Source organism: Cyprinus carpio, chromosome A14 (assembly GCF_018340385.1).
Source record: "Cyprinus carpio isolate SPL01 chromosome A14, ASM1834038v1, whole genome shotgun sequence".
In the NCBI taxonomy this organism is placed as follows: domain Eukaryota; kingdom Metazoa; phylum Chordata; class Actinopteri; order Cypriniformes; family Cyprinidae; genus Cyprinus; species Cyprinus carpio.
In genome coordinates, this window is record NC_056585.1 from 25,292,656 (window position 1) to 25,319,878 (window position 27,223).

The 27,223-nt window shown below is 34.3% G+C and overlaps 2 protein-coding genes and 1 pseudogene across 2 annotated transcripts; all 3 read left to right on the forward strand.

Moving 5' to 3' along the window:
• Positions 1-1,277: 1,277 nt before the first annotated feature.
• LOC109095984 lies at positions 1,278-4,986 on the forward strand (annotated as a pseudogene).
• Positions 4,987-6,222: 1,236 nt separating this feature from the next.
• Positions 6,223-11,890, forward strand: LOC109095982 (beta-1,4-galactosyltransferase 7-like). The gene is made up of 6 exons (XM_019109645.2): positions 6,223-6,907; positions 9,047-9,373; positions 9,663-9,888; positions 9,979-10,062; positions 10,156-10,260; positions 10,929-11,890. Exons 1-6 carry the CDS (start codon positions 6,855-6,857, stop codon positions 11,082-11,084), a joined length of 951 nt encoding a protein of 316 aa, XP_018965190.1. The 5' UTR covers positions 6,223-6,854; the 3' UTR covers positions 11,085-11,890.
• A 4,875-nt stretch (positions 11,891-16,765) lies between these two features.
• LOC109095983 (homeobox protein EMX1-like) lies at positions 16,766-26,483 on the forward strand. The gene is made up of 4 exons (XM_042770352.1): positions 16,766-17,040; positions 17,104-17,572; positions 23,435-23,635; positions 25,259-26,483. The coding sequence occupies exons 2-4, from the start codon at positions 17,221-17,223 to the stop codon at positions 25,423-25,425; spliced, it is 720 nt and encodes a 239-aa protein (XP_042626286.1). The 5' UTR covers positions 16,766-17,040; positions 17,104-17,220; the 3' UTR covers positions 25,426-26,483.
• The last annotated feature ends 740 nt before the right edge of the window (positions 26,484-27,223 follow it).

Below are 27,223 nucleotides of genomic sequence, written 5' to 3' on the forward strand. Positions count from 1 at the left end.
TACTTTTGTGAGTAAAAATGTGAAACTATTTAAACGTCTTGCACCCAAACGAAAAAATTTTTAGCTGTAAAAACAAAACAAAAAAACGTGGACTATATGGATTGTATTCTTGTTTTGATTTGTTTTAAATTAAATATTAAACAAGTATCTTCGGACATCTTAAACAGTCACTATTCAAATAACTTATTTATACAAAATTGTATTATTAATTTTATTTTATTTATTTAAGTACTTAAGAAATTACAATTGAATAATAAATTAATTTGTTGCATGTAGTCAATGTTTGAATTTTCAACTAAATATAGCTTGAAAACAAAAGTATATAGTAATAAAAGAGGAAAAACATTACGGCAAAACAATCCAAGTGTGTCGAGCAGTGAATAATTTGTCACTTTTTGTCAACATTATTAGTCTTTAATATTAAAAACATCGAAGACAGCTGCAGATCTAACAGGCGACATTCACATTAATGAACAAATCTTTTATGACATCAGACAAAACTGATCATTTAAAATATATATATATACAGGTGCATCTCAATAAATTAGAATGCCGTGGAAAAGTTCATTCATTTCAGTAATTCAACTCAAATTGTGAAACTCGTGTATTAAATTCAATGCACAGAGACTGAAGTAATTTAAGTCTATGGTTCTTTTAATTGTGATAATTTTGGCTCACATTTAACAAAAACCCACATTGCACACATTACGAAATACATTTTGTGTGAAGCAATCATCAGTGTGCAGTAGACTCACACGTTAACAGTTTAGCCTATATCGCTTTTCCTGCCTGAAAATATCAATTTGTTTACAATTTAGTTTAATTCAATATAAAAAAAAGTCCTGATCTTTTTTTTTTAAAAATATTGATTTTTCTCACGTTTCCATCCAGCCTAATGAAAATACTTATCTTTTACAATTTTACTTCCTGACTAACAGCCGAAAAATGCACAACATAGTAAAATATGACAATTAAATAAATCAAATGAATTATTAAACTCTTTGTGGTGAGTAATAGCACATGTATACGTCTGCAAGATGTCTGTTAAAGATCTCTTCATCTGGAAAGCATCTTCTGTGTACCGTACAAACATCTGAAAGACGTCTTTAAGATGTCAGTTTTACATACATTCTAAATCATAAACATCTTAAAGACATCTTCTAGACGTCTGTTTGACATCTGATAGGAAACGTCTTATTGGATTGAACTAAAATCATTTTCAAAGTTTCCTAAGAGTTAAAAACTACACTGACCGTGAGCAACCTCGGGAACACGCGTTCCGCTTTGTGATTGGACGGTGGCCGACGATGGGTTACGTGGCATTGTCGCTGCGCATGCGCAGTGCGCGTTTCACCGGCAGTGTCAAGATGGTGGCAATCAGAATGCAGTTTACACTTTATTTGGTGTTGTTGTTAAACGTTTACAACAGTTTTGTGTCTGCGCTGTATTTTCATATCGGTGAGACCGAGAAGAAATGCTTCATAGAAGAAATACCGGACGAAACCATGATAATAGGTAAGTAGGAGAAGCAGAAGAAGCCAGCCTTGCAGTGCACGCTAATGCTTAGCCCAGTGCTAACTAGCAGCTTTCTCAGCTAGAGCTCACTCGTTGGCAACCAGCTTGACTTCAGCTAGACAAAAAATAAGTTACAAGCGAGCTTTTTCTTGGCTTTACCATAACTTAGACAGATTAACATTTGAATAGACATTTACAGACCGAGAACGCAGCAGTGTTTACTAATACGCTTTTCTTAAACAGTGAATAAAGTGCTTAAGGTAACACCACAGCGCTCCATCCTGCTGGACTTTGGCTAAATTAGATGAAGAGGTGAATTATGAGACAAGAATCTGATGTTGAAATATCCTGAATAGCCAAGAGACATTATATAGAGCACCAGCAAGTGAATTTGACATCTGCTTACTCTGTAATGACTTACTATGTTTAGTGTATTTTTGTCAGTGGATTATTATGAAATGACTTCTTTTCTTTGTAATTTTGTCTTAACCAGGTAACTACCGAACGCAGCTGTATGACAAGCAGAAAGAAGAGTATTTGCCTGCGACTCAAGGACTTGGGATGTTTGTGGAAGTGAAAGATCCCGATGAGAAGGTCTGTCTGATTAAAGGTTTTGTAATAAAAGTCCAGTCTGTTTGCATTTTATCGTGTTCTCATTTGCTTATCTTTTTTTTTGTGTGTGTGTGTGTGTGTTTCAGGTGATCCTGTCCCGCCAGTATGGATCTGAGGGCAGGTTTATCTTCACCTCCCACACACCCGGAGAGCATCAGATCTGCTTGCACTCAAATTCCTCCAAATTTGCTCTGTTTGCTGGTGGGATGCTTGTGAGTTTGTTGTGCACCACTTCTTCAATTCGACTTCAAATATTTGTAAATATGCTGTTGGGACAAGTAAAATATTGCAGAATACACAATGCAGATTTGTTCCAAACAAACTGACAAAGAATTGTTGTGAGGAACTGAAAGTGTTAATCCATAAACCTCTTGAATAATGTAAATGATATATATATTTATACACATAGAAAATGTATTAAATTGAAGGAAAGTGTCTGCTTTAATGTTTCAAATAGTTTTTGTGAAAACAAAGTATGGGTGAAATAATGTAATGCAGCGTAATACGTGTCTATGTAGAAAAATAAAACAACATACTTATTAAATTATATAGAAGGAAAATTGATCGTGCTAAATTTTATTACACTTTAATTAATTAAAAACTTGCTGATAAATGGGTAAAGCCTAGTGGTTTGAAATATAGTGGCAAAGATTTAAAATTACAGTGAATTAGTTTGGCTGCATTGTGATCTAATCTTATGATTCTTGCTCTAAATATGCCTGACAGTTTTTGATATATGAACTATTGTTACCCTGAATGACAGTTTAGTGGGTGTCTGGCTGTAAATCATGATAAAAATGTATGATGGTCATTATTTTTTGCTTTGAAAAAATATTAAACAGGCCACATTCTAATGTGTGAAAAATGTAAAACTTTATATATGTGTGTATGTATATATATATATATATATATATATATATATATATATATATATATATATATATATATATATATATATATATATATATATATATATATATATATATGTGTGTGTGTGTGTGTGTATATATATATATATATATATATATACACACACACACACACACACACACACACACATACATACATACATACATATAATTAGAAATATATAATTTTCACTTTATTTATGGTGTAATGCACATTGATCTGATATTTACTGGCTACCTATTCAGACAGCTTTCGCTTTTGAATTTTCAATATAGCGTGTTCACTTGGACATCCAAGTTGGTGAGCATACGAACAACTATGCAGAAATCGCTGCCAAAGACAAGCTGACGGAGCTGCAGCTGAGGGTGCGACAGCTGATGGAGCAGGTGGATCAGATCCAGAAAGAGCAGAACTATCAGAGGGTATGAGAGTCGAGTCCAGGGACTGAACATGGTGTTTTCAGTCATCTGTGCACAAGAATGATCCTAGTCTGAATCTTTTTCTCCTTCCAGTATCGTGAGGAGCGCTTCAGACAGACCAGCGAGAGCACCAATCAGAGGGTGCTGTGGTGGTCTATCGTCCAGACGCTGATCCTGGTGGCCCGGGTTTTGGCAAATGAGACATCTGAAGAGCTTCTTTGAGGCCAAGAAATTAGTATAGAACTGTATTTGGATTTTTTTTTTTAAAGTTGTGATTGTCAGTTGATACAGTACACTCAACATTTTGAAGATTGCCTGCTTCGTGTGTGGTCAACACTGCTGAAAAGTCAACATGCTCTCAGTTCAGTTCCCTCCCTAAAAGCCCATTTTTATCCTGCATCGAGATTTGTTTTAAGCTGCTGGTTTCAGTGCCACACCCCATGTAATGTGAACCTGGTTTCTGCTCAGAAACGCATTACAGTTTGTTACTGTTCGGAGGTGATAGGCTCTCAGCAAAAAGCAGTTTACTTGATTCAAAATGCAAATTGCATAGTGGTTGCCTTACCATTTTTTATAGCCCCATAACTTGATAAAATACTATTTGACATTTGTTTCAGAAAGTTAATGAAGACATTATTAAACTGGGCTGCAAGTGTGATTTTTCTTTTTCTTTTTTTTCTTTTTTTCTTCCTAAATGATTATTTGGTTAAACATTTACAAAAGTAAATGTATTCTGTTGTTTGGTTATGCAGTAATCACTATGATATTTAAAGTTTTGCTCAGAGTGAATGTTGCTTGGCGTTAAAATTTTTATTCTTTATACGATTGGTTAACGTTTTCTCTTCTATACCCTCATTTTATTTGTGGTTGAGCATCATTGCGGTCAAGAGCACTCAGATCATGTTAGTATTAGGCCTTCTTCCCTTTTGATAGCTACAATTTGATGTTGACCTCAGTGAGTGTGAATAAATGTGTACATGTTTAAAACGTATATATATCCAAATAAGTGGCAAAATGTAGTTATCAAAAGGTAAAATGTTTAATTATGAGAACTTGGCACATTGAAATAAATAATATCAAAAGGTTTTGTATTTTTTCATGAATGCTTTAAATCCCCCGTTAGCTACTGTCTAGTTTTTCTTTGTTTCCTTTAAAACTGTATTGACGTCTTGCACATACATTATCATATTTATCACATATTTTTTCCTCTTGTAAACTCCTCATGTTGGTTTATTCACTCTTAAATTGATCTGCCCAGAATACACTGTAAGTCTAAAAAGTTACCATAGCTGTGTCATAATGTATTTTCTTTAAAAAAAGAAGACTGCATGTTGTTTTGAGTGTTTTGTTAGATTATTGCTCACTGTATTGCTTTGCCATCACATTTGTATGTTTATTTTTTATTTTAGTTTATAAGCAGCCGCAGAGAAATGGGTTTAGTTTTTATGTAGGGACACGGGAGGGAAAGTTTTGTTGGTGAGAAATCTACCCCATAATTGCACTCAGAAATAAAGGTTCCCACTCTCCCCAACGCTGGCTTAGTTGTCTACATAATTGTTTGGGTAACAGGGCTTCTACAAGTAATTTGAGGAATTAATTTACTAGCGGAGTGTTGCACACCATGGCCATATTGACTTATATGAAACACTTCTGGTGCCAGTCATCATACAGTACATTACAAACATTTATTTAACTGACACCATTTTTATTATATCCTGTAGAGGGCATTATATTTGAGTGAAGACCACAGTTTGAAGTCTGGGTGTTCTGTACAGAGCACATTCGTGGCTTGTTAGGGATATTAAATATTTGAAGGTTTGATCATAAACACTCCCTCTCCTCGGTCTTTAAATATGACTGATGACTGATTTAGCACTCTTAGGGAAATATGATATTGTCAAAAATAGCCTGAAACCTAAAAACCCATTGGTGAAAGAAAAAATCTGTATCATTTCTATTTATTTTTCAAATAACTTAGTCTTGGTGTACTCTACAAAGGAGATATCTATTTTAGAAAATGCTTTTTTCCCTCTCTCTCTCTCTCCATTTGTTTATTATGCTCCAACCTATATTTAATGGGGTAAAAAATCACAAATTTTATTTTTTTCTGGTTCTCAGGAGGATATCGTTAGATATAAAGATATAGTTTAAACTATTCAGAAACTATTTAATTAAAAAAATAATAATAATAATAATTGGAGGTAAGAAATTTAATTTACTAAGCTATCTATGCATAGTGCTATTGTGTTATTATAGCTGAATTACGTTAGCAGCTTCCGATTACTGATCAAATCTTTCTTTGTATCGGATCTTTTCAGTGAATCATATTGAACCGTTTCAACAAGGTTGGTCTAAACTGGTCTGCAATTTTATTTAAACCTGCAAAAACTTTTTTATTCCGCTAATAGTTTGTTTAAATGCAAAGTTTATTTAGGTTCTAAATAAATATTTAAGAGCTTATTGTACATTGCAACAAACTTAAAACACGTGGAACTAAATTTAACGCTTTATTTGCGTAATAAATAGCGCTTTGTGCGTACTATGAAGCTTTAATGAAGCGTGCAATGTTCTGCGGGAATTTGGAAAGTCTTTTTTTAATGCTTTATTTAGTGACAATTCACATACAAGTTAACAATAAAAGCAAAAATGTCAATATATTGGGAATTTGGAAAGTCGGTGACTACGCGAAAGCGTAAAAAAGTAATTGAATCGTTTTAACCGGTTCATTTAAACTGTTCGAAAGAACCGATTCGTGGGAAAGAGTCGAACTTCCCATCACAATTTCTCGTTAGTGCAGTCATATTTGTAAATGTATTGTCTCATTGCACTTGTACCACTACTCTCTTTATGCATATAACTGTATTAATATATTTCTAATCATATCTCTAAATTAATTGTACCGGTCAGGTAAGAAAATCTTAGGAACTTTATTCCGCACGTTGTTTCCAGAGGAGTATTTCAAAGACGGACAATTGTAGCCAGCGTGTGGTTTTTTCTTTTACTGTCTATGGTTTTTTCCCCTTTTGTTACAGTTGTCACTTATTAAGTTTTAACCGGTTATCGGCAATGGTGCGCTGTATAAAACAAGCGGAAACTACAAAAGTATAAATATTTGCGGCTTGTAAGTAATTCAGACGGATGTGTTGCTTTGGAATCATTACCGTGCAGCCATGAGTGACGTGTACCTGAACCCTGCTTTACGGGGGTCGTATTTACTATGAAAGAGATCATTCAAGCCGACCGCTAGGAAGAATGAGATTGCAAGTTGCAAGCCATTTGTGATGGAAAGAGACAAAAGACACTGTTGCAGACTAGAAATGAGATGTTAACATGTAGCTGACATAGTCTCGAGCTCAAGCTGCATCAGTGAAGTGGTACAGTGTTGCACAGAAAGACAAGATGATGTTCTCTTCACGGAGGAAACCTGTGCTGTATTTCAAAGATGACAGAAGGTAAATGCATATGAACACGTGACCACTGTGATGTGTGTTTTGTCTCAATATGATCTTATTCCGACAGATGCATTGTTGTAAACATCTGCAAGTGGTGGTCTGTGGGTTTGTAAAAGCTTCTGTGTGAATGAGGGACAATCTGTGCTTTCTGGTAGTTGTTGTTTCATGTGTTTTATGATTTCAAGAGGTGATAGTCAAAGACATGGAGAGGTTCAGTGAGTATATGAGGCACATGATGAGAAGTGTGAAGAGGTTTAACCCTGAAAAGCCATAAGAAATTACCTTTTTTTATTCTTTTTTAAACCTGTTAACTGTCACTGGCCCACTTGTTATTACATGTTTGTAACAGTAATCTTAGTCTAAACCTAAAGTAATCTTGACAAACTATATATCGTTTAAAAGCTTAAAGACTCATATTTGTGACTGATTTTCGATTTTTTTAATTTATTAATTAATCAGAGTCAGAGAGCGAGTTCTGACCTTTATTTTGAAATGGTGATGCACATGTAAAATCATTAAAAACCTCCATTAATTTTCATGTCAAGTGTTAAAAAGATAACCTCCATTATATGTTTTGAGAAAAAACATCTAAAAGTGTTTTGAATATAAAGAAAAACAATGGATTTTACATTTTTGATGCAGCTTGAACTATAATAACGCACATCCAGGGTTCCCGCCGCATGTTTTTATGATCAAATACAGATCAGATACTGCCCATAACACTTCTGAATGTGATGTCTTCTTCATAAATATTGTGAAAAGTATGAAAAAAAACATGTTTCAGATCACTCAGACCATATATGGAAATGGGGATGTCCTTGTATGGTTACTATGGAGTTCGATAGTCATCTAGTGGAAAGATTTGGTACTGCACCCAAACAAACTCTTACTGAAAGCTCATTTTTTGAGATATTAACCTCAAATTTGGAACACAACTTGTTTTGATTTTCTGGCAGTTTTAGAGTTCAACATGTTTTGTAAAATATGTATTTTATATAAAACATGAATAATTTTATTTTTACATTTAATGTTTTCATAAACTTTTTTTATTTTAACATTTTTCACTCATACAATAATCTGCCAGGTGTCTTCTTTAAAAAGAGATCAACCTTAAGTCTGTGCTCCAAAGCATTAAAAATTTATAACAATTTAAGTTGCAAAATGTCACTTGCAGTTGAGCTGTTTGTTGAACCTTTACACAACATATACGAGAAATTCTTAAATGTTTGCATATCTTTGATCTTTGCATATCTCACAGGCTTTTGTGGCTCATGTAATATGATTTAATGTGAATGTGGAGCTCAAATATGAGTGTGCAAAAAACACAAGTGTCATTCAGAAACCCCAAATTAACAAAAATATTCAGTTTTGTGCAGTTGTTATTTATATGGCCAAAACGTTTCGGTTGACAGAAAGATTGTAGTACATTGTGTACAACAGGTTTTTAAGGAAAGTTTTAATGATGTTGGTACTTTAGAGGGCATTAGAAATAGGCTTTATGTATCAAATATGATACTGTAGGCTTAGGCTTGAGCAAGACTAGTGGTATACAGATGCATGAGGTCCTTGAAGACCAGCAACAGATGTTTGTAAACCAGTGTGGCTAATGCTAGCTGTCGTGTATTGTGAGTTGCTTATGCTAATTAATGTTGATTGACTGGCTCACTAAAAGCTTAAACTCTAAAAAATCTTATTGTAACCTTTCTTATAATGTACTTCAAAGAACCCTGAAATCATAGCTAGAAATATCTTTAGCAGACACACATTTCAAACTGACAGTATTTCTCTTCTGGGAAAAATAACCAAAATTATTGATGACTCATCTTGCACTCATTCATTTTGACCAATCAGATGCTCTCTACTCCCACTAATACTGCTTAAAGGTACAGTCCCATTAAGTCACAATTTTGGAGAAATTTGTAAGAACACTTTAATTCTGATTTGTGGCACGAACTCCTGTTTTAAAGGGAAATCTGGCAATTTAACGGGGTCTTTAAAAAGTGTTTAGATTGTGTCTGGAACTGCATCCACATAACAATAAGCTTTGACCACTTTTGTTTGTAGGGACTGTTGTTGTCCGTTTATTCAGTGCTTGAAAGAAGTTATGTCAAGTTTACACAAATGTATTTATGCTTTCAGTTTTCTTTCGAGGAAATGCACCGTCTGGAAGCTCTTCGGGCTCTGCATGCTGTTTGTCTCGGGGTCTCTTCTTTGGGTGCAGCTGACTTGTTCAGGAGACATGAGCCAGACAGGGTACGGTCACCTCCCTCACCAGCCCTGTCCCGTCGAGAGACAGTCCTCGTCTGCTGATGACCCTTCCTGGGGCCCTCACAAAATGGCCCTCATCGTGCCATTCAGAGAGCGCTTTGAAGAACTGCTTATATTTGTCCCTTACATTCACACTTTCCTCAACAAAAAGAAAATACGGCATAAAATATTAATTATAAACCAACTGGATCACTTTCGGTGAGTAGCCAGAGGCTTTGGATTACGGGTTATAATGTTGTAAATAATGTTCAGCTTCGTAAGACCTCAGTATATCGTCAGGAGCCACGAGTATTCATTTTGTATTCCTTGATATGCTTTTTTTATTCTCAAATATGGGTAGCCACTGACTTGCATTTTATGAATCACTTAAAATAAACATGAATGAGTAAATAAACAGCAAATTTCAATCTTTGGGTGAACTATCTCTTGAATAACATAATACTTTTTACTGAAAGCAGTTATCACAATTTGTATCCATGCTTTTCAGGTTCAATCGTGCCTCTCTTATTAACGTTGGGTTTATGGAAAGCGGTAATGACACAGACTACGTTGCAATGCATGATGTGGACTTGTTGCCTCAAAACGAGGATCTGGACTATGGTTTCCCGAAGGAGGGACCCTTCCACGTGGCCTCGCCAGAGCTTCATCCCTTATATCATTATAAGACATATGTGGGAGGGATCCTGCTGCTCACCAAGAAACATTATCAGCTGGTAAGAAACCCAAATACTTTTGAGTATTGATCACTGTTTCTGAAGAGAACTTGTTTGTAGATTAAATTCTCTTGTCATTTCTGTCTGAAGTGCAACGGGATGTCAAACCGCTTCTGGGGATGGGGAAGAGAAGATGATGAGTTTTTCAGGAGACTAAAAGCAGCTGATCTTACGGTACACAGAAATGTTAAAAAAAAAAAATAATTATCTTATACTATATTTCTCATTTGATAAATCATTTTGTTGTTAACATTCAAATATCTGCAGCTTTTTAGGCCAGCGGGTATAACTACAGGAACTAAAACATTTCGACACATCCATGATCCAGCCTGGAGGAAGAGAGATCAGAAGCGGATCGCTGCACAAAAGCAGGTGTGTACCTCGTGTGAAATTCAGCAGGGTTATCGTTATAAATGTCCCTATCTCAAAAAAGGTTTATTGAAATTAGTTTATTGTTATCTGAAATCTTTTGAAGCCATTTAACAAATAAACACAAACTGTGGTTACACATTTATTGTTTTCTTTACAAGCTAAATTATTATTATTATTGATTATAATTAATATTAATAATAAATTAATCTAAAATAAAAACAATAATACATGACTAGCAATGTGAGCATATTAGAATGATTTCTGAAGGATCATGTGACACTGAAGACTGGAGTAATGATGCGGAAAATTCACAGAAATAAAGGATATTTTATTTCTGTTTATCATAAGAGACTTCTTTCAAAAACATGTTAAAAATCGAATCGACCTCAAACCTTTGAACAGCACTAGTCTGCAATTTTGAGCAGTTTTAGTTGCTGCACCCTTCCCATACTTCAGTTTGGTTTATTTGGTAGTTTTTACAACTTAACTATTATTGTAGAATCTGGAAAACAGTACTAATACAAGATAGATCTGTCCACGCCAAAATATTAGTAAATTTCACTTTACTAAACAAAGTCAGATGTTGTCTTGTTTCGATCTGTGGATCTCTATCTCATCATGCAGACCCCTGTCCTAATGTCGAGATTCGTATCTGTCTGTGTTTTTAGGAGCAGTTTAAGGTGGACCCAGAGGGTGGCCTGACTAACGTCCGCTACAAGGTGGAGTCCAGACAGGAAGTGACCATCAGTGGAGCTCCATGTACTGTCATCAACACCTTTCTAGAGTGTGACGTCAGCCTGACCCCATGGTGCCAGTCCAGCTGATATGCTTACTCAGGACTCGTAGAGCCAGAATGAAACACATTCTCCTTCTGTGGCAGCAGGAAGGCTTTCACAGATTACTGGTGCCAGTCACACTTGAAAAGTCAAGCTGATCGGCTAACCAAAAGCACTTGAATATGTGACTGTGGGGAAAGGACTTTTCTCTAAGTTTTATTTTTATAGGACAGTGTTGTCGGCTTCATCCATGATGAAGCGCAGCCTCATTTTTGAACTAAACTATGGGCCAATGTCAGGTACTGCACTGAGTTTGCATCATCAATATTTCGAGTACGAGCATCCAGATGTCCGATTTTTAATAAAGATGAGTTTTATAATCTTTTAGTTGTAGCGGTGGCCTGTTTTGAACTGTTTCTCTTAGTGCAATTGTGAGTATTTGCTCAGCCATGTCTTGACGGAATTCTGATTCTTTTTGCTTGAATTCAAGATCATGTCAATATTATGTATATGAAAGTTTTTTAGGGGGAACTTCGATTGTATTTGCACATTATTCAGTATTTATATAAAAACGAAGGTCCCATGTTTCAGATGCATGGAATGCTGTTTCAAATTCCACTCGCAGGATTATATATAGATCTTATGAACTGGAGGCATGCAGCTATATCCAAAAAGCATCTCTCAGTCAAATGTTAATAAAATTCAGACTCGACATACTTTTTATTGGCGATGCCTGAAATTAAACTCTGAATCGTTACTCTGTCTAAACTAATTTGTTATTGTGCCTGTGGCAACAAACTGCTGCACAACTGCACAGAACATGTTTGACATAAAATAAAGAGAATTTGAGTCTATGCCACTGTAATTACTCTGTCTTTATTAAAATACAGGGTACTACTTCACATTCACCAGCACAGCGATGTCAATAACACTGGTATGCATGCAATCTACGCAGCTGATTGTTCCCATTCATTTGGGGATTATTTCACACATTAAGGTGCTTCAAAAAATTAATTTCGAGTTAGATGTGTGTATATGCAATTAGTACATAATCCTGTTGAGCTCCACAATGTTGTGATGTTAATGAAGTTTACGGTGCTGGGTTTTAATGAGCTGTTGCTTAATCTCATTTTATGCAAATTAATGGCCATCGATAGTCATTTTAATTGGTGTTTTTGGGCTAAAGGTCAAATTTTGGACACACTTCGCCAAATTTGTTTCTTATCAACCTTCTAAAGTTATATGTTTAAATGTTTGAAATAGTTAAATATCATTTTTGCTTATGTATTCCTTCAAAAACCTGTTTAAAAGTATAAGTAAAGGTTCACTTGACTTTCTATGTGTATCTGAAGTGAACATCAAAGAGAGAGGAACATCAATATGTCCTCATGTGTCAGTGACTGACAGGTGCAGTGCTGAATTCATCTAACTAGCAGATGACTTTATAACGAATTGAGCTTAAATGTATTTTATTGCATAAGTTTTAAGTTTATATGTCGTCCGATGTGCCAGATGTTAAAACCAGAGGTGTTTATGTGATCTGCAAGGTAACTGTATTAAATGATGTTATTGATTTTCGTATCTTTTAGGAAAAAAAATACTATGGTTACTAAACTTTTTCCTCCAAAATGTCATAGGTATCATTATTTATACTGTAAATCATGATAGATGTGATCTTCTACCTCCAAGCAGAGCACAAAAGAAAAACTTTCATGTTTCTTTCTTTTTTTTTCTTTTCTGGAGATGGTTGCCATTGTAGACTTGGAAAGTGGTTTTCAGAATGGGCAAAGGTTTGATTTTGACATTGGTGGGGACATAACACTCACCCATCTAACCATCTCAACATTTTCACATTTACCATAGAATTTTGACCACAGTTTAATGTCATCTAAAGTCCTTATTTATAGCTAAGGTATAGCGAACATACTAATAATTCATTAATTTGTGTTTTCTGCTGGCTAAATTTTGGAGCTCAAAACAACCTACATGGAAACATTGTGAATTATGATCAAATTTGTAGCTTAAAGGAGTAGTTCACTTCCAGAACAAAAATGTACAGATAATGTACTCACCCCCCGTCATCCAAAACGTTCATGTCTTTCTTTCTTCAGTCATAAAGAAATTATGTTTTTTGATGAAAACATTTCAGGAATTTTCTCCGTATAGTGGACTTCTATGTTGCCTGTGAGTTTGAACTTCCAAAATGCATTTTTGCCAATATATCCCTTACTGTACATACAGTACATAATTATTGTTAGAAAACAATTACTGTAATTCACCAGAAGGGTTTTTTTATGTTCCAAAGGTTGTAGTATATTCCTACTGGCCAGACTGACTTACTACAGGTGAAAGTTTGCCAATATCACCCTTACTGTACATACAGTACATAATTAATCTTTGAAAACAATTACTGTAAAAGGGTTTTTTCATGGTCCAAAGTTTGTAGTACGTTTGTATTTACAAGGCTGATTTACTACAGGTGAAATTTAGCAAATTCCTTTCTTACTGTACATACAGTACATGATTATTCTTAAAAAAACAATTACTGTAAATCACCAAAAGGGTTTTTTTATGTTCCAAAGGGCAAATGGAGAAGCAGATGAACAGAAATAAAATCATTAACTTAGCACTTCATCACAGCGAAGCTCTGGAAAAGTCTCGAACAGAAGGAGAAAGTTATAGGCTTGTATTCGACATAAAGACTCTAGACCTGAACTCATTATGTGGATAGCACGCCATGATAATTTAATTTAATTTTTAAGTCTGACTTAAAATGCAATAAAAAGTTTAAAATCTTTTAATGACTTAAAGTGATGTAACCATTTATATTTGATTGCATTTTTGTTTATTTTTCTAAATTTCTAACAAATGTTTTCAACTGTAGACTGACTTTAAAATTTCAATATTTTTGTCAATTTTTTATTTATTTATTTTTTTTTGGGGGGGGGGTGTCTTTCAATCCATCGATTTTAAGTCATGTCTAAAAAGTTTATATACTGTATGTAGGCTAATTGAACGTGCTCTTTGTCTTTTGCAGGTTGGTACACTAGAGGGCGTTATGTGTACAGTATGAGGTTCACCACACATCTGCCTGTGCTCTGCCTAGTTCAGTCACTCAATACTGTAACTAACAAAACCCTGTATCAGGTCTTTGAGAACTGCAAAAAATTTACTCTGGAAAAAAAAAAACCGGACTGCATGCGCAATTACTAGTGCCGCATTAAACAGTGATTGTGTGCTTAAACCACTGCATCCTTAACTAGCCTCTTTTATATTTAAATGTAGCCTACATCATGCAAACATTGCTGAATGTATTTTTAGTCATACTATTTTTAAATACGATTATATTAAACCTTAAATTTGTTTTACAGCGAGTCCTGTTTTACTAATCGTGATACTAATTCTGGCACTCTGTCATCATATATTTTATATCATTTATTACTTCTTTTTTATTTTTATCTTTAAATCAAACCATGCATCAATATTAATAACATCATTCCATATTATATCTAAAACATTAAATTTTCTGTTTAAAAAAACACTAGCAAATAACATATCCACAAATCATAAAATAATCAACCATAAAAGACTTAACAACATCACTAACAACATGATTCACTAATTTGAGTTCTATAAAAGATTTACAACTAGACAGCTACATTCAGCCTTTTTGTAATGTGTCTTTGTCCTGTAATTTTTTTATTGTGAGTAGCTGAATTCATAAACATGCTATTTTTCCATCATGTTCCTCAAGTCAATAGCTATTGATGGTCGTGCGTTTAATTTAGACTCTCTGAGTCAGCTAATGAGTAGTAAAATAACCAATCTTGGCTTCTCCGTGTTCAAAGAGGGTTTAACACCAGTTAGTTCCAGGCAGGGGAACAATAATCACATTTTAACTCGCCTTCACACCCAGAGTGCTTACAAAAACTCCAACTGTTATAGCCTTTCAGCTCTGCACAATCTGCAATCAATTGCCAGAGGCGAAATTAATAGATGTTAATGGCCATTTGTATTCGAGGCAAAGGCACAAAATTGGCCAGAGAAAGCTATTAATTATATGCAGAGGGACTGAGAAGGGAGGCACAAGAGGGCTGGAGACGGGCTGCTTTGGGGCTCAATGGGGTCTGTGCCCTGCGTGGTTCACATGGGTTTCCGCCGGGTGGGTTGTGAAAGGCCTGAGCAGGGGGGCTTTTGTGTGGCTCCTGAGCCACGATTGTTCCTTCTCAAAAGGGTGACATCTGTCCAGGGTTTCCGAGACTCTGATCCACCCCATCAGCCTCCATCCTCTCTCAACAACTTATTGCGTTTGTAGCTGACAAATGAGACAAGGAGAGGCACTCGAGACACGTCAAGCCGCGAGATCAGTGCCCGCTTCCCTTGATCTGTGTCTGCTTCATTAAGACACCCTCATAAAGTCCCTAAATGAGTTCAGATTCCTGAGTTCTCCTGATGATTTCTGTCCATAGAATAGAAATGAGTGCTTGATGTGTCAAGTAGGCCTATGTGTTGACAAGTGAATGTTCTTGATGTTCATTCAATTTAAATCAAATGATTTAAAAACCTCATAATATAAAATAAATATGTATATATAGATATATATATATATATATATATAATATATATGATATATATATATATCTATATATAGATATATATATATATATTATATATATTATTATATATATTATTTATTATTATTATTATTATTATTATTATTATTATCTTCACTTTAATATAAAAGGATATTCCTCAATAGACTCTAAAAAAGGCTGGGTTGTATCAACCCAACTTTGTGTCAAATATGTAATAACCCAACTATTGGGTTAAATTATTAAATTACATATTTAACCCAAAAGTGTAAGATAATAATTATTTGATAAAACAACAAGGACTATAATAGGACGATAATAGGCACATAATGACATAGGTGGCAGGGATTTTAATGGGATCAATTATTATTTGCCTATTGTTTATTATTAGGCTATTATTATTATTTGCTTCTTAGTACAACGAATTTTGTGATTTGTAGCCTTTAATTCTTACTGGGCGTTACAGGTGACGATGTTAGCGCTTTTATTGTAATACACTACAAAATAAATAAAAGGACATTTAAATGTATATCATCAAATAAAAACTTGCAGAATTTTTTTTTTTTTTATATTTCCCAGAATATATTTTTTTTTTTTATATTTCGTGATTTTTAAAATTAAACATTTACCGTGTGCGAATAATAATTAGCGTAAATAGCAAAAATAGGCATATTTCTATTAAAATGTAGGATACTTTTCATATGACAACAAGAAAATAACAAAAAATATTAATATTGTAACAATTATGCGACCACTAATTTACAAAAAAAAAAAAAAAAAAAAAAACAGAACACATTTTATGAAACCCTTTCACGTGCTCACGCCTGTTTCGCAAGATAGATAGATAGATAGATAGATAGATAGATAGATAGTAATTAAAGCAATACAATGAAACAATGCACCGCATAAACCAACTGCATGATCGGTAAGACATCAGAAAAATTCAGCTATGAGGTTTCGTCTGTCTCGTTTCAAATTTAGGTCTACCCCTCATAGATTTAGTTTTGTTGTTTCTGGCCAAATCCAGAATTTCTTTACACTACACAAAATGGCTGTGATTGACAGCGAGTGAGTGCCGCGCTCTCCGATCTGCGCACGCGCGCCACAGCTCGCCGTCGGAGCTCCGCGCGCAGGTACTGAAGTTGGCTCATGACAATCATCGATCATAAGAGCTCGCAGCAACCAGCATCGGAGGAGCTGATGCATGCTTCACATGAGACAGCCGACGGTGCGCGAGGTCTGCTCTGACAAGGACATGGATGAGATGAGATCTGAATGAATTTGAACATAACTGGGGACAGAACTCACACGTCTAGCTTATTTGCAGCTATATTGGAAGTGTACTGCAACCAACGAAATTTAAGGAACTAAAGGAACCGTATGAAGTTATGGATTGTAGTGGGATTATATAAATAGCCTGTTAAAAAAAGGTTATATAAATAGCCTGTTATCTTTTTGATTTTTTTTTTATATAAATAGCCTGTTATCTTTTTGATTTTTTTTTAAACGTGGGTTCACCCCAGAGTGATTTACTACTACTTGTTGATTTAGCCTACTATTTAATAGAGTATTTTTTTTAATAACCCATCACAATGTTCCAGCACAATAAGAAGTGCTTCACCATTGAATCTCTCGTTGGTAAAGACTCCAATTCCTCAAGTGCTGCCTCAGACGAGCCCATCAGACCCACTGCTCTGAGGTTCACTGAATCCATCCATCCTTCTCCCTTTGGGAGCTGCTTCCAGAACTCAGGCAGGACACTGTACAGCAGCAGCAGCCCGGAGATGATGTTCACAGACCCGGCCACTCACTCCAGCAACCCCGGCCTGTCTCTGCGGCACCTCCAGATCCCCACACAGCCCTTCTTCAGTCCTCACCAGAGGGACACCTTGAACTTCTACCCGTGGGTGCTGAGGAACAGATATCTGGGACATCGATTCCAAGGTAAGGAGGAGACTGAGGATCAGTGCTCAGATATGCTGCCGGTGAAGATGCAGAGAAAATATCGAAACATTGAAGTGAAAGTATGAGGTAGTCGATGTTCTCAGCTGTTCAAAGGCCTATATTGATTTCAATATATTATTATTTTTTAAAAATTATAGGCCTACTTAGTGATGCGCACGGGACAAGTCATAAATACCTCAACATTTTCCTTTACTACCTAACATTTTCCTGATTATATTATTATTATAATAATTTATTGATTTTATCGAAAAAAAAAAAATCCCTCCAAATCAAGAGAAAATTATGCCGTGCAATGGATTTTCTGTTATTAAAAAAAAAAAAAAAAATGACTTAATTGTTTGAAGCGCAATTTTTACCTCGGTAGCCTATACAAAAAAACAAAAAAAACAAAACAAAAAAAAAAACACGAATTGCAAAATAATAATTTTTAAATTTCGAAAGACCGCTGTTTATTTTTTATCATATATTATAGAAGAAGGGAACGTTCGATACAAATCGTTTTTGTTCGGTTTGTTTGAAATATTCTCAGTCCTCAGTGAACAATATTGTTATAGCCTAAAAGCCTAAATAATTAATTAGGCTATTAAAACATCGCAGTTGTAAGTATAATTTTTAAGTAGGCTATATAATACAGATAATTGTACTGCCTCTTGTTAATTAGGTTTTACTTAAACTAAGATCAGCCTTTAAGTATTATTTTTGTTAAAAACATCTAATCTAATTTTTATATGTTAAATCTAATGAAGGACCCACGTTATCTTACCGTTACTTAAAACATTTTGTAAATATTTGTTTATCTGTCTTCTTAAAGATGCACTGTATTTCTACATCGTTTTTTAAACTTTATTATAAACATAAATTATTTCGGGGGGTAAAAATGAATAACTAGTTAATGTGGAAATTCGTATGAGATGCTTTTTGATATTTGTGATATTTGCTACATGCAGCTATTATTATGTGTCGTTATTATAAGGCTCATAAACATTTACAGCTCTTAAAATAACCATAATCAAATGCAAACATTAATAATACTGTTATGGGTATATGTTTGCTATTTTAAGCAATTATTTGGAAAAGGACTTCATGGATTTATTGAGTAGCTGTATTTGTGTATGCAAAAAAAAAAAAAAAAAAAATCTGCCTTGAAATGTTTGTTTAATTAAGAGCTTTATTTTAATTTGATTTACATTTTGTAATTGTATCACCATCTCAGTGAGATTATTGTTTGGGGTGTGATTGTTTCTTCAAACTTCTTTAAGAAAAAATATTATTATTAAAAATCAAATTGTAGTTGGTATAATATGATTTGATAGTCCTGTTTGCAGAGTCCTTTAAAAAGTGTAACCGATACTGGGAGGTCCTATTTACCAGGCAATTTGTTAAAGCAGCTATCAGTAGCTCTGGCCGGTCTTGGAGGGGTGTGATGGGAAGCCCAGCTACATTTGTTGTGAGGGTCCTGAGCTGCTCCACAGTCCTCGAGGGCATTGCTCAGGTAATTGGTGCAAGGCAGAGGTTGTTGTCACTATTACCCAGATCCGGGGTTCAGATAGAGCCTCTTTGTTTACACACAGAGCCGATCCACTCACTGATGGTGTCCAATAACCTTGAAAACTACTGTTTAGACAAGACTAAATGCAGCCGTGGGGATTGGTGGGAAAGGATCACCTCTCGAGGAGAGTGTCAGCCCTAATGTGTCCATGGGTTTTAACTCTACTACTTCCTGAATGGGAAAGAGATGTGTCCATGTCCTCGGATCCGTCATGCGGGAAAAGGTAAACAGGATCCCAGACCGGCCTGCTGTTGTACATGAGCAGGGGTTCGTGTTATGGGTAGGTTTCACAGACTGTGACCGTGCCACACTGATGCACTTTTCTGAGATTTGTGTGCGATCAGGTTACAATACAAATCTTCCAGAAGCAGAGTCATCAGCAGACTCTTTCATTTTTAAAGGCTTCTTTCCAAAGCATTGTGTAGCAAAATAATGTAACAATTTAATAATAATGTACTAATACAACAGCAGTTAAGAAATGTACACTATATATAATTATATAACAATAATAATAATAATAATAATAGTTATTTTATTGGTTTTCTAATTTCTTGAAAACATTTTTATTCCAATTAAAAATCAAATATAATTTGATAGGTTTGATAGTCCTGTTTTCAGAGTTCTTCGAAAAGCGTTATCAAACTATGTGTGTGTGTGTGTGTGTGTGTGTGTGTGTGTGTGTGTGTGTGTGTGTGTGTGTGTGTGTGTGCAGACATATATAGACGTATAAACAACGTCATCAGCAGTAGGTAATTTTTATTAATTAATTTTTATGTGTTATACATATTACAATATAATTTTACATCATTTTCTTGGAAATTTTGAAAGAAACAAAAAAGGATTCTTTTGAGACGAGTTTGTTAAAATATGTTTGCGTAATGTAACAATGTAATAATATAGTAATAATAATAACAACATATAATATCAGTTAAATCATATATACACATACATGTAACACACACGCACACACACACACACACACACACGATGTAATGTTTATTCAGTCATTTTTTGGAATTTTTTAAATATGTAGAGAGAGAGCGAGAGACATATAAACAGTGTAATCAGCAGACTTTTAATGCTGTTGAATGTCAAAGCATAATGTAATAAAATAATGTAACAATGTCATAATATATATAGAAATTATTTTCCGTAAATCATTCTACATCTTTAATTATTGCCTTTCTCAAGCACTTTGTAAATACATATGCATATCTCTTTATTTATACAGTTCTATATAGAGTAAAAATGCACAAATCTGTACATAAATCAATCCACTGTTCCAGATTCATTGCTAAGCCTTACTAATTTATTTGTATTTCTATTTTTTCTGTTCTCATGTCAGATGTGTATGTATGCATGTATGTATGTATGTATGTACCAGGAGCACCTTAAAAAAAACACAACAAATTCCTTGTGTGTTTGCGCACACCTGGCGAATAAATCTAATTCTGATTTTGATTAAATAAAACACACATACAAATCATATATGTGTGTGTGTGTGTGTGTATATATATATATATATATATATATATATATATATATATATATATATATACATATATATATACACACACAAAAAAACATATACAATTTGTATGTGTGTTTTATTTCATCAAGACTGAAAAACTGGAGGGAGGCAGCGTCACAGGGGAACACACATTCTGTAGGAGAGACCAAAGAGTCCAGTCTCTTTCTTTCCCTCTATAGGCCACCCTTCTCCCTGCCTCTAATGAGAACAGCACTGACAAGACCAAACTTGTTTGTGCCAAGGGAATGATAGTAAAGCTGATCTGGGTGCCATCTGGTTCCCTTTTCCTCATGTTGGGGGCTTTCTTGCCGTGGATAGTCCAGTGTGTGTTTGAGTCCAAAGCCCTGGAGGGTCTCCCATGCAGATCTTCAGGAGGCTCGAGTCTCAGTCAGTGTTCTGGCCTGCCAGTCTGCTCCAGCACCTCTCGAGAGAGACACGGAGGTGATGCGACACATGCTGGTGATGCCAGACCAAGAGCGCTGAGCGCACACGAAAACAACAATCACTTTGATTTGAAAGTTTCAAAAAGTTGCCACTAACATTGAGGTTGGTTTCGGTTGGTTGGCGCTCAGCACACCTTGAGGAAGGTTTAAGGAGGGCTTTTCAACACCTTCAAACCGCGGAGAACTCATTATTTACATTCTTGCACCCGGCTCCCCTCATTTTTGCACGGAGGTGTCTCCATTGTTTTTGCCTGTGGTGTTCAAAGCATTTTCAGCACGCCAGCTGAAAGCAGTCGTCAATGACAGTGCAGTGACAGGAAATATGCACCTGTTAGTAAAATAGAAGTAAAGGTCATACATTATAAGGACCTTTGGAAAGTCTTTGTTAATGAAGGCTTGCGTCATAGACCAATACAAACTAGTCATTCTGTGCATGGAAACAAACACCCTAAATGTTGCAACTGGCCAAAAATGTGTGTGTGTGTGTGTTTTTTTTTTTTGTGTGTGTGTTTGTGTGTGTGTGTGTAGGCAACGTATTTTAAGCAGGCAACACAAGTTGCTGTATTTGAGGCTGAGAGTTGAAGTTGCTTCTCCTCTGAAAGGAGTCAGTTCAAAGCTATTGTGTGCAGATAAAGGTTTGGTTTTGGAGTTTTTAAAGAGACTTAAAGTCTGAACAGTCTTATGCTAATCCACTTTTCATCTTCTGGTGATGCCATTAGTGAGCTTTTGTGCTCAGAACTGGTACACCATTGTGCTTTCTTTGATGATCAGTGTTAAAATTGAATGGGTTGAAACGCTGAAACATTTTGGTTATTTTTCATTGACAAAAGGTCATGGTCTATCACTTCTGCTCCCTTCACAACCGCTCCGCGAGATTATATTGTTTATACATGATTGCGGTCATCATCTTTCTGAAGATTCTTTCAAGCATAGCTCTCCAAACACTAAAGTGGTCACGTAAATTACACATCCATTTGTTTATGAAAAATGTTTTTCACTCATTGTGTGTTTGCAATAAAAAGCATATGGACTCTGCCCTCCAGATGTTGTCTGGGGTCGAGCAAAGATCATGTTTGCCCTGAAACTGATGGAGACTAAATTTGACTATTCCTTAATGTTGAATATAATCAGACCAAATGTAAGGGATTTAGATTTGTTTAACTGACAATTAAGAGATTCATCACAATGGTTTTACATCTTTTCAACCATGGATGTCTTTTTATATTTTAGCTGCAATATTTCCAAGCCTTGCATTTGTATGAAAATCAGAATAATGCCATATGATGAGGGCCGAAGGTTAAAGACTCGTCTCTGAATGCACAGAGAGTGCAGAGATGTTCAGTTAATGCAGTGTGAACACACTTTACATCAGCCGTGTCTGGAACTGACCTGGAATTATTCAAATCGATTCATGCAGCTCAATCTTGTGCTTAATGTCTGCATTGCTGTGCCTATGTAAAGCACTTATTTTGTATAAAAGCATAAAGAGCCTTTGGATAATGCATCTGCTAAATGAAGAAATGTCAGTGTAACAGTTGCCATAGGACAGATATTTTATTATTCTAAATAACTCTAAAAGAATTTTGTGAATGCACATGTAATGCCATACACATATGGAATTAAATAAAAATCAGTTACATTTCAAAAGCAATGCAATGATGTCAAATGAAGGTTACTAACAATGTAACACTGACATTTTAATGAGAATGTATTTAGACATTTAAGTCACAATTTAAAATCTTTAAAGTTTATAAATGTTGAAAAAACGTAATAAATAAAAATCAAATAAAATTGTGTATAGCAAATAATCCTGCTATAAAATGTCCACTTCCTAATTAACATGCACTCTTTATTTTTCTATTTTTTTATTTAAATTTTTTATTTTTAAAGAAAGTTTTAGATTTTTATTTAGTTTATAATCCTGCTATAAAATGTCCACTTCCTAATTAACATGTACTCTTTATTTCTCTATTATTTATTTTTATTTTTTATTTTTAAAGAGTGTTTTAAGATTTTTATTTATTTAAAATCTTGCTATAAAATTGTTCACTTCCTAATTAACATATCTTTATTTCTGTATTTTTTGTTTTTTTCAAAGAAAGTTTAAAATTTTTATTTAAAATCACACTAATGACCCACTTCCTAATTAACATGTGCTCTTTACTTCTTTTACTATTACTATTCTCTTGCTATTTTTTGAATTCCTTTAGATTTTTTTAAAAGAAAGTTTTAGATTATTTATTTATTTAAAATCATCTAGAAAATTGTTACCTTCGTAATTAATATGTACTCTTTATTTCATTGCTTCTTGTCTCCAGGTGACGACAGTAGCCCGGAAAATCTGCTGCTACACGGGCCTTTCTCTCGCAAGCCCAAGCGCATCCGCACGGCCTTCTCTCCCTCGCAGCTGCTCCGGCTGGAACGTGCCTTTGAGAAGAACCATTATGTGGTTGGAGCCGAGCGGAAGCAGTTAGCCAATGGGCTGTGCCTGACAGAGACACAGGTAAGCAGGCAGAGGCGTCAGGGTCCATCCCTCCGGCGCACACGGCTACATTCCACCACACACACACACACACACACGACATGAACGCACGTTTACCTCACAGGATGAAAGTAATTCATCATTTATTGCCTTGGGATAGGCCATATAAATTCCAGAGCATGTATAAAACATGCAATAATTGGTTATTTTCCCAATCGTCTGTACATTCATTCACATACATATTTATGTAGAATTGCTAGGCTTGAGCAATACATGTTGTGACATACGGAGGGGTCCAAAATTCCGAGGCTCCTTTGAAAATCTAGGATTTCAAATCTGAACCTGAAAATAAATGAAAAAAAAAAGTAATAAAAATATATTAAATAAATGTTATGACATAAAATAATAAAAATGTCAGATGCTGCACTGGTGGTTTTAGACACCTTTTGGACACCTGCTGGGAAACTTTTAAATCAGAATGTATTAACAATTAAATAAATTAATTAAAATGTAACATTTTCTTTAAGAGAGAGAGAGAGAGAGAGAGAGAGAGAGAGAGAGAGAGAGAGAGAGTATTTGTTAATTAGGAAGTGCACAATTTTCTAGTGGGATTTTGAATAAATAAAGAAAAATCTACAACTTTCTTTAAAGAAATCTAACAACAACAAAAATCTAAAAAAAAAAAAAATTAATAATATACACATACTGTTTTTTCTATTTTCTGATACATTTTTCAAATGTAAATTTTTAATAAAATGTTCAATTCCACACTGATGATATAATTTTTAATATTTTTAATTTTAAAATGCAAAACATTTACACTAGTGAATTTTTAATCGTTTAAATTAGTTATTTTATATTTATAGCTACTTTTGGATATTTGGATGTAAATACTATTTTATCCGTGTTCTGTTATATTTTTAAATGAATAATGTTCATTTATAATTAAAATGTTTCATTAAATTTTTTTCATGATCATAATCTGTAATTTTGTTTATTTAATTATAAAATTTAAAGCATTTTCACTAGTGGTATCAGACTTTTTAGCTATTTCGTTTTTGTACTTTTGTTTTGGATGTTCAACACAGTGGTTTATCTGTACTCTGTTTTTAAATAAAAAATGTTAATTTTTAAAAATGTTAATATTCACCTTTATTTCCATTTTTAAGCTGATAATATAATTTATAATAAATTGCTTTTAATTCTAAAAATACAAAACAGAAGCATTTTCACTAGTGCTTTAAGACTATACTGCTGTGAATCTTTTAAATAAGTTATTCTGTTTTTACATTTTTGTCTTTATTTTGAATGCTTTTTAAAATATCTGTATCAAGCTCACATAGTAGATATGTTTACACATATCTTGCAATAGAGATTGTAAAATGAAATATGATTTCCTCACCAGATTGAGAGATTACGTCAATCATATTTCAAATAAGTAGCAGGCATAAGCATGTTTTTAAATATGGCATAATAGTGTGTTGTGAAAGTTTTTTAATAGCAAACACAGTACTGGGATGATTTGCCTCCCACTTTTTTTTTTTTAAATCAAAAAATAATAAAAATGCATAACAAAATCAATTTACAAACATTTCTGTTTCTAAGTAATTGTTTTAAGATGATATATATTAAAATGGCCTCTCTTTCTCATTTTTGTTAGTGAAAGTCTGGTTTCAGAACAGAAGGACCAAACACAAGAGACAGAAGCTGGAGGAAGAGTCGCCGGACTCGCAGCAGAAGAGGAAAGGTACTCAGCATGTGAGCCGCTGGAGGGTGGCCACTCAGCAGGGCAGCCCTGAGGACATTGACGTCATTTCAGAAGACTGATATCATAAACCTGCGTTATCCTGGGTAATAAACATCAGTCATGCTGATGGATCCCTTCCGCAAAAAAACAAGACATTCTTCAGACTTTGTCATGAATTGAACTTGGCTTGTAAACTAAGGAACTGAGTCACAGTCGGCTGCTGCTGACTTCTGATCATGCACAAGAGAATAAAGGACGATGACAGCAGCCGAACTACTCAGAAAGACTGTAAGACTTCTGTATGCAATACACATGGACCTCTTCATTTCGGATCACATTCCATCTCAGAGCACTGAAGATTTTAGTTTTTTTTTTTTTGTTGTTGTTGTAAGGTTTCACTTCTTTCTTGCTCCTTTATTATCAGTCAGAACATTTCCATCATAAAGTGGTAAATTGGATGGCAAAGGTAATAAAACCACCTTAATGAATAGATTGATAAATGTTTTGTAGTGTTAAATTGCTTTAGAAATTCCACGGCCAGAGTCTAACAACAACAGGTCGATCCAGTCTGAGAATTAAATATCACTAATAGATGTCCTTCTAAACAATGTTGTGATACTTTACAACTGGATGTTTGTATTTGATAAAGTGTCATTATTTTACAAACTAGGCAAATTCAAACATTCAGATATCGAGTCTTTCTAGGAAACCACTAGTGCAGTTTCACATTCGAAATGTTTCTATTTATTCCTTTTCTATGCATTTGAGCTCCAAACCCAAAATTATTATTTTGTGTTTTACATCTGGGTTAAAGCTTTCGGAAGATTTTCCATGTATTGTGTGATAATTACTTTTCCGTTTTTTATTGTTTGTTACCACATTGGCTCTTGATCTGATGTCAAATATCAGTAAAGCTTAGAAAATGCTTGAATTTCTTTCTTCACTCAATTAAAAAAAAAAAAAACATCTATCAGTCTAACCTCCAAGACCCAGAATGGTTTGTAGCACTTCATAGCAGATTTCTTTAAGGTTAAAAGCACTGTAATCCCATCTGTTTGTCTTCATTGTTCAGCCAATTTTTGTTAAGTGTTTGTTTAACTTTTTTTCTGCAGACTGTTAGATAATAAAATTCTAACTTAATGACTGTTTGGAAATTATTTATCCTTTCTTCCATTTTTATTATTACTGTTATGTTATATTAAATGGATATTATTAGTGCATTAGCCTTATTTAGCAGTGAATTATTTATTTATTTCTCAAATAGAAGATGCTTTTGCATTCCTGAGCAACCACAAAAAGTAGACGGTTATCATTACTCAGAAATTCTTTTAATAATAGTGTACTTACATACTCACAAAACATATAAGTGCTTGAATATGAACACAAACATCTCCACCTTTCCATGTGCAAACAGTCAGCGTTACGCTGAAACTGAAGCAAAACAGTACAGTATAAACACCCTCACCTACATTTATAAATATGTTTCTGAAGTTATTTGATTTCATTTGTGTTTTGTAGCATTTAACTGTTCACTTACATGCATCTGATCCCGTGCTTGCTCATTTAAAACATTGTATGTACATATATACACACATATATTTATATTTCAGTCACTATTATGTACTGTAATTTACACCCGCTAATCCTTAAGGCCCAGAGTGACAGAAATGTATTAAATTTGCATCTTTGCATCACCTTATTACACACAGATGTTTATACAAGCCTCATTATCAGTCGCAATGCCTATAAACTGTGAAAGATAATATAAGTAAAATAAACTAATAATATCCTCAATAAAAAAAAAAAAACCCACCACAAAAAAACACTTCTGAAACACACGGGATAAAAAACATACGCCGCAACACTTCAGATATAATA

What these genes read in the sequence shown, in the direction of transcription:
- LOC109095982 (XM_019109645.2), top strand. Translation starts at nt 6,855, where the DNA reads ATGATGTTCTCTTCACGGAGGAAACCTGTGCTGTATTTCAAAGATGAC. An exon ending in AACCAACTGGATCACTTTCG is followed by an intron (nt 9,374 to 9,662) that starts GTGAGTAGCCAG and finishes CATGCTTTTCAG; the next exon opens with GTTCAATCGTGCCTCTCTTA. An exon ending in CCAAGAAACATTATCAGCTG is followed by an intron (nt 9,889 to 9,978) that starts GTAAGAAACCCA and finishes TTCTGTCTGAAG; the next exon opens with TGCAACGGGATGTCAAACCG.
- LOC109095983 (XM_042770352.1), top strand. Translation starts at nt 17,221, where the DNA reads ATGTTCCAGCACAATAAGAAGTGCTTCACCATTGAATCTCTCGTTGGT. An exon ending in TCTGGGACATCGATTCCAAG is followed by an intron (nt 17,573 to 23,434) that starts GTAAGGAGGAGA and finishes TCTTGTCTCCAG; the next exon opens with GTGACGACAGTAGCCCGGAA. An exon ending in ACAGGTAAGCAGGCAGAGGC is followed by an intron (nt 23,636 to 25,258) that starts GTCAGGGTCCAT and finishes CATTTTTGTTAG; the next exon opens with TGAAAGTCTGGTTTCAGAAC.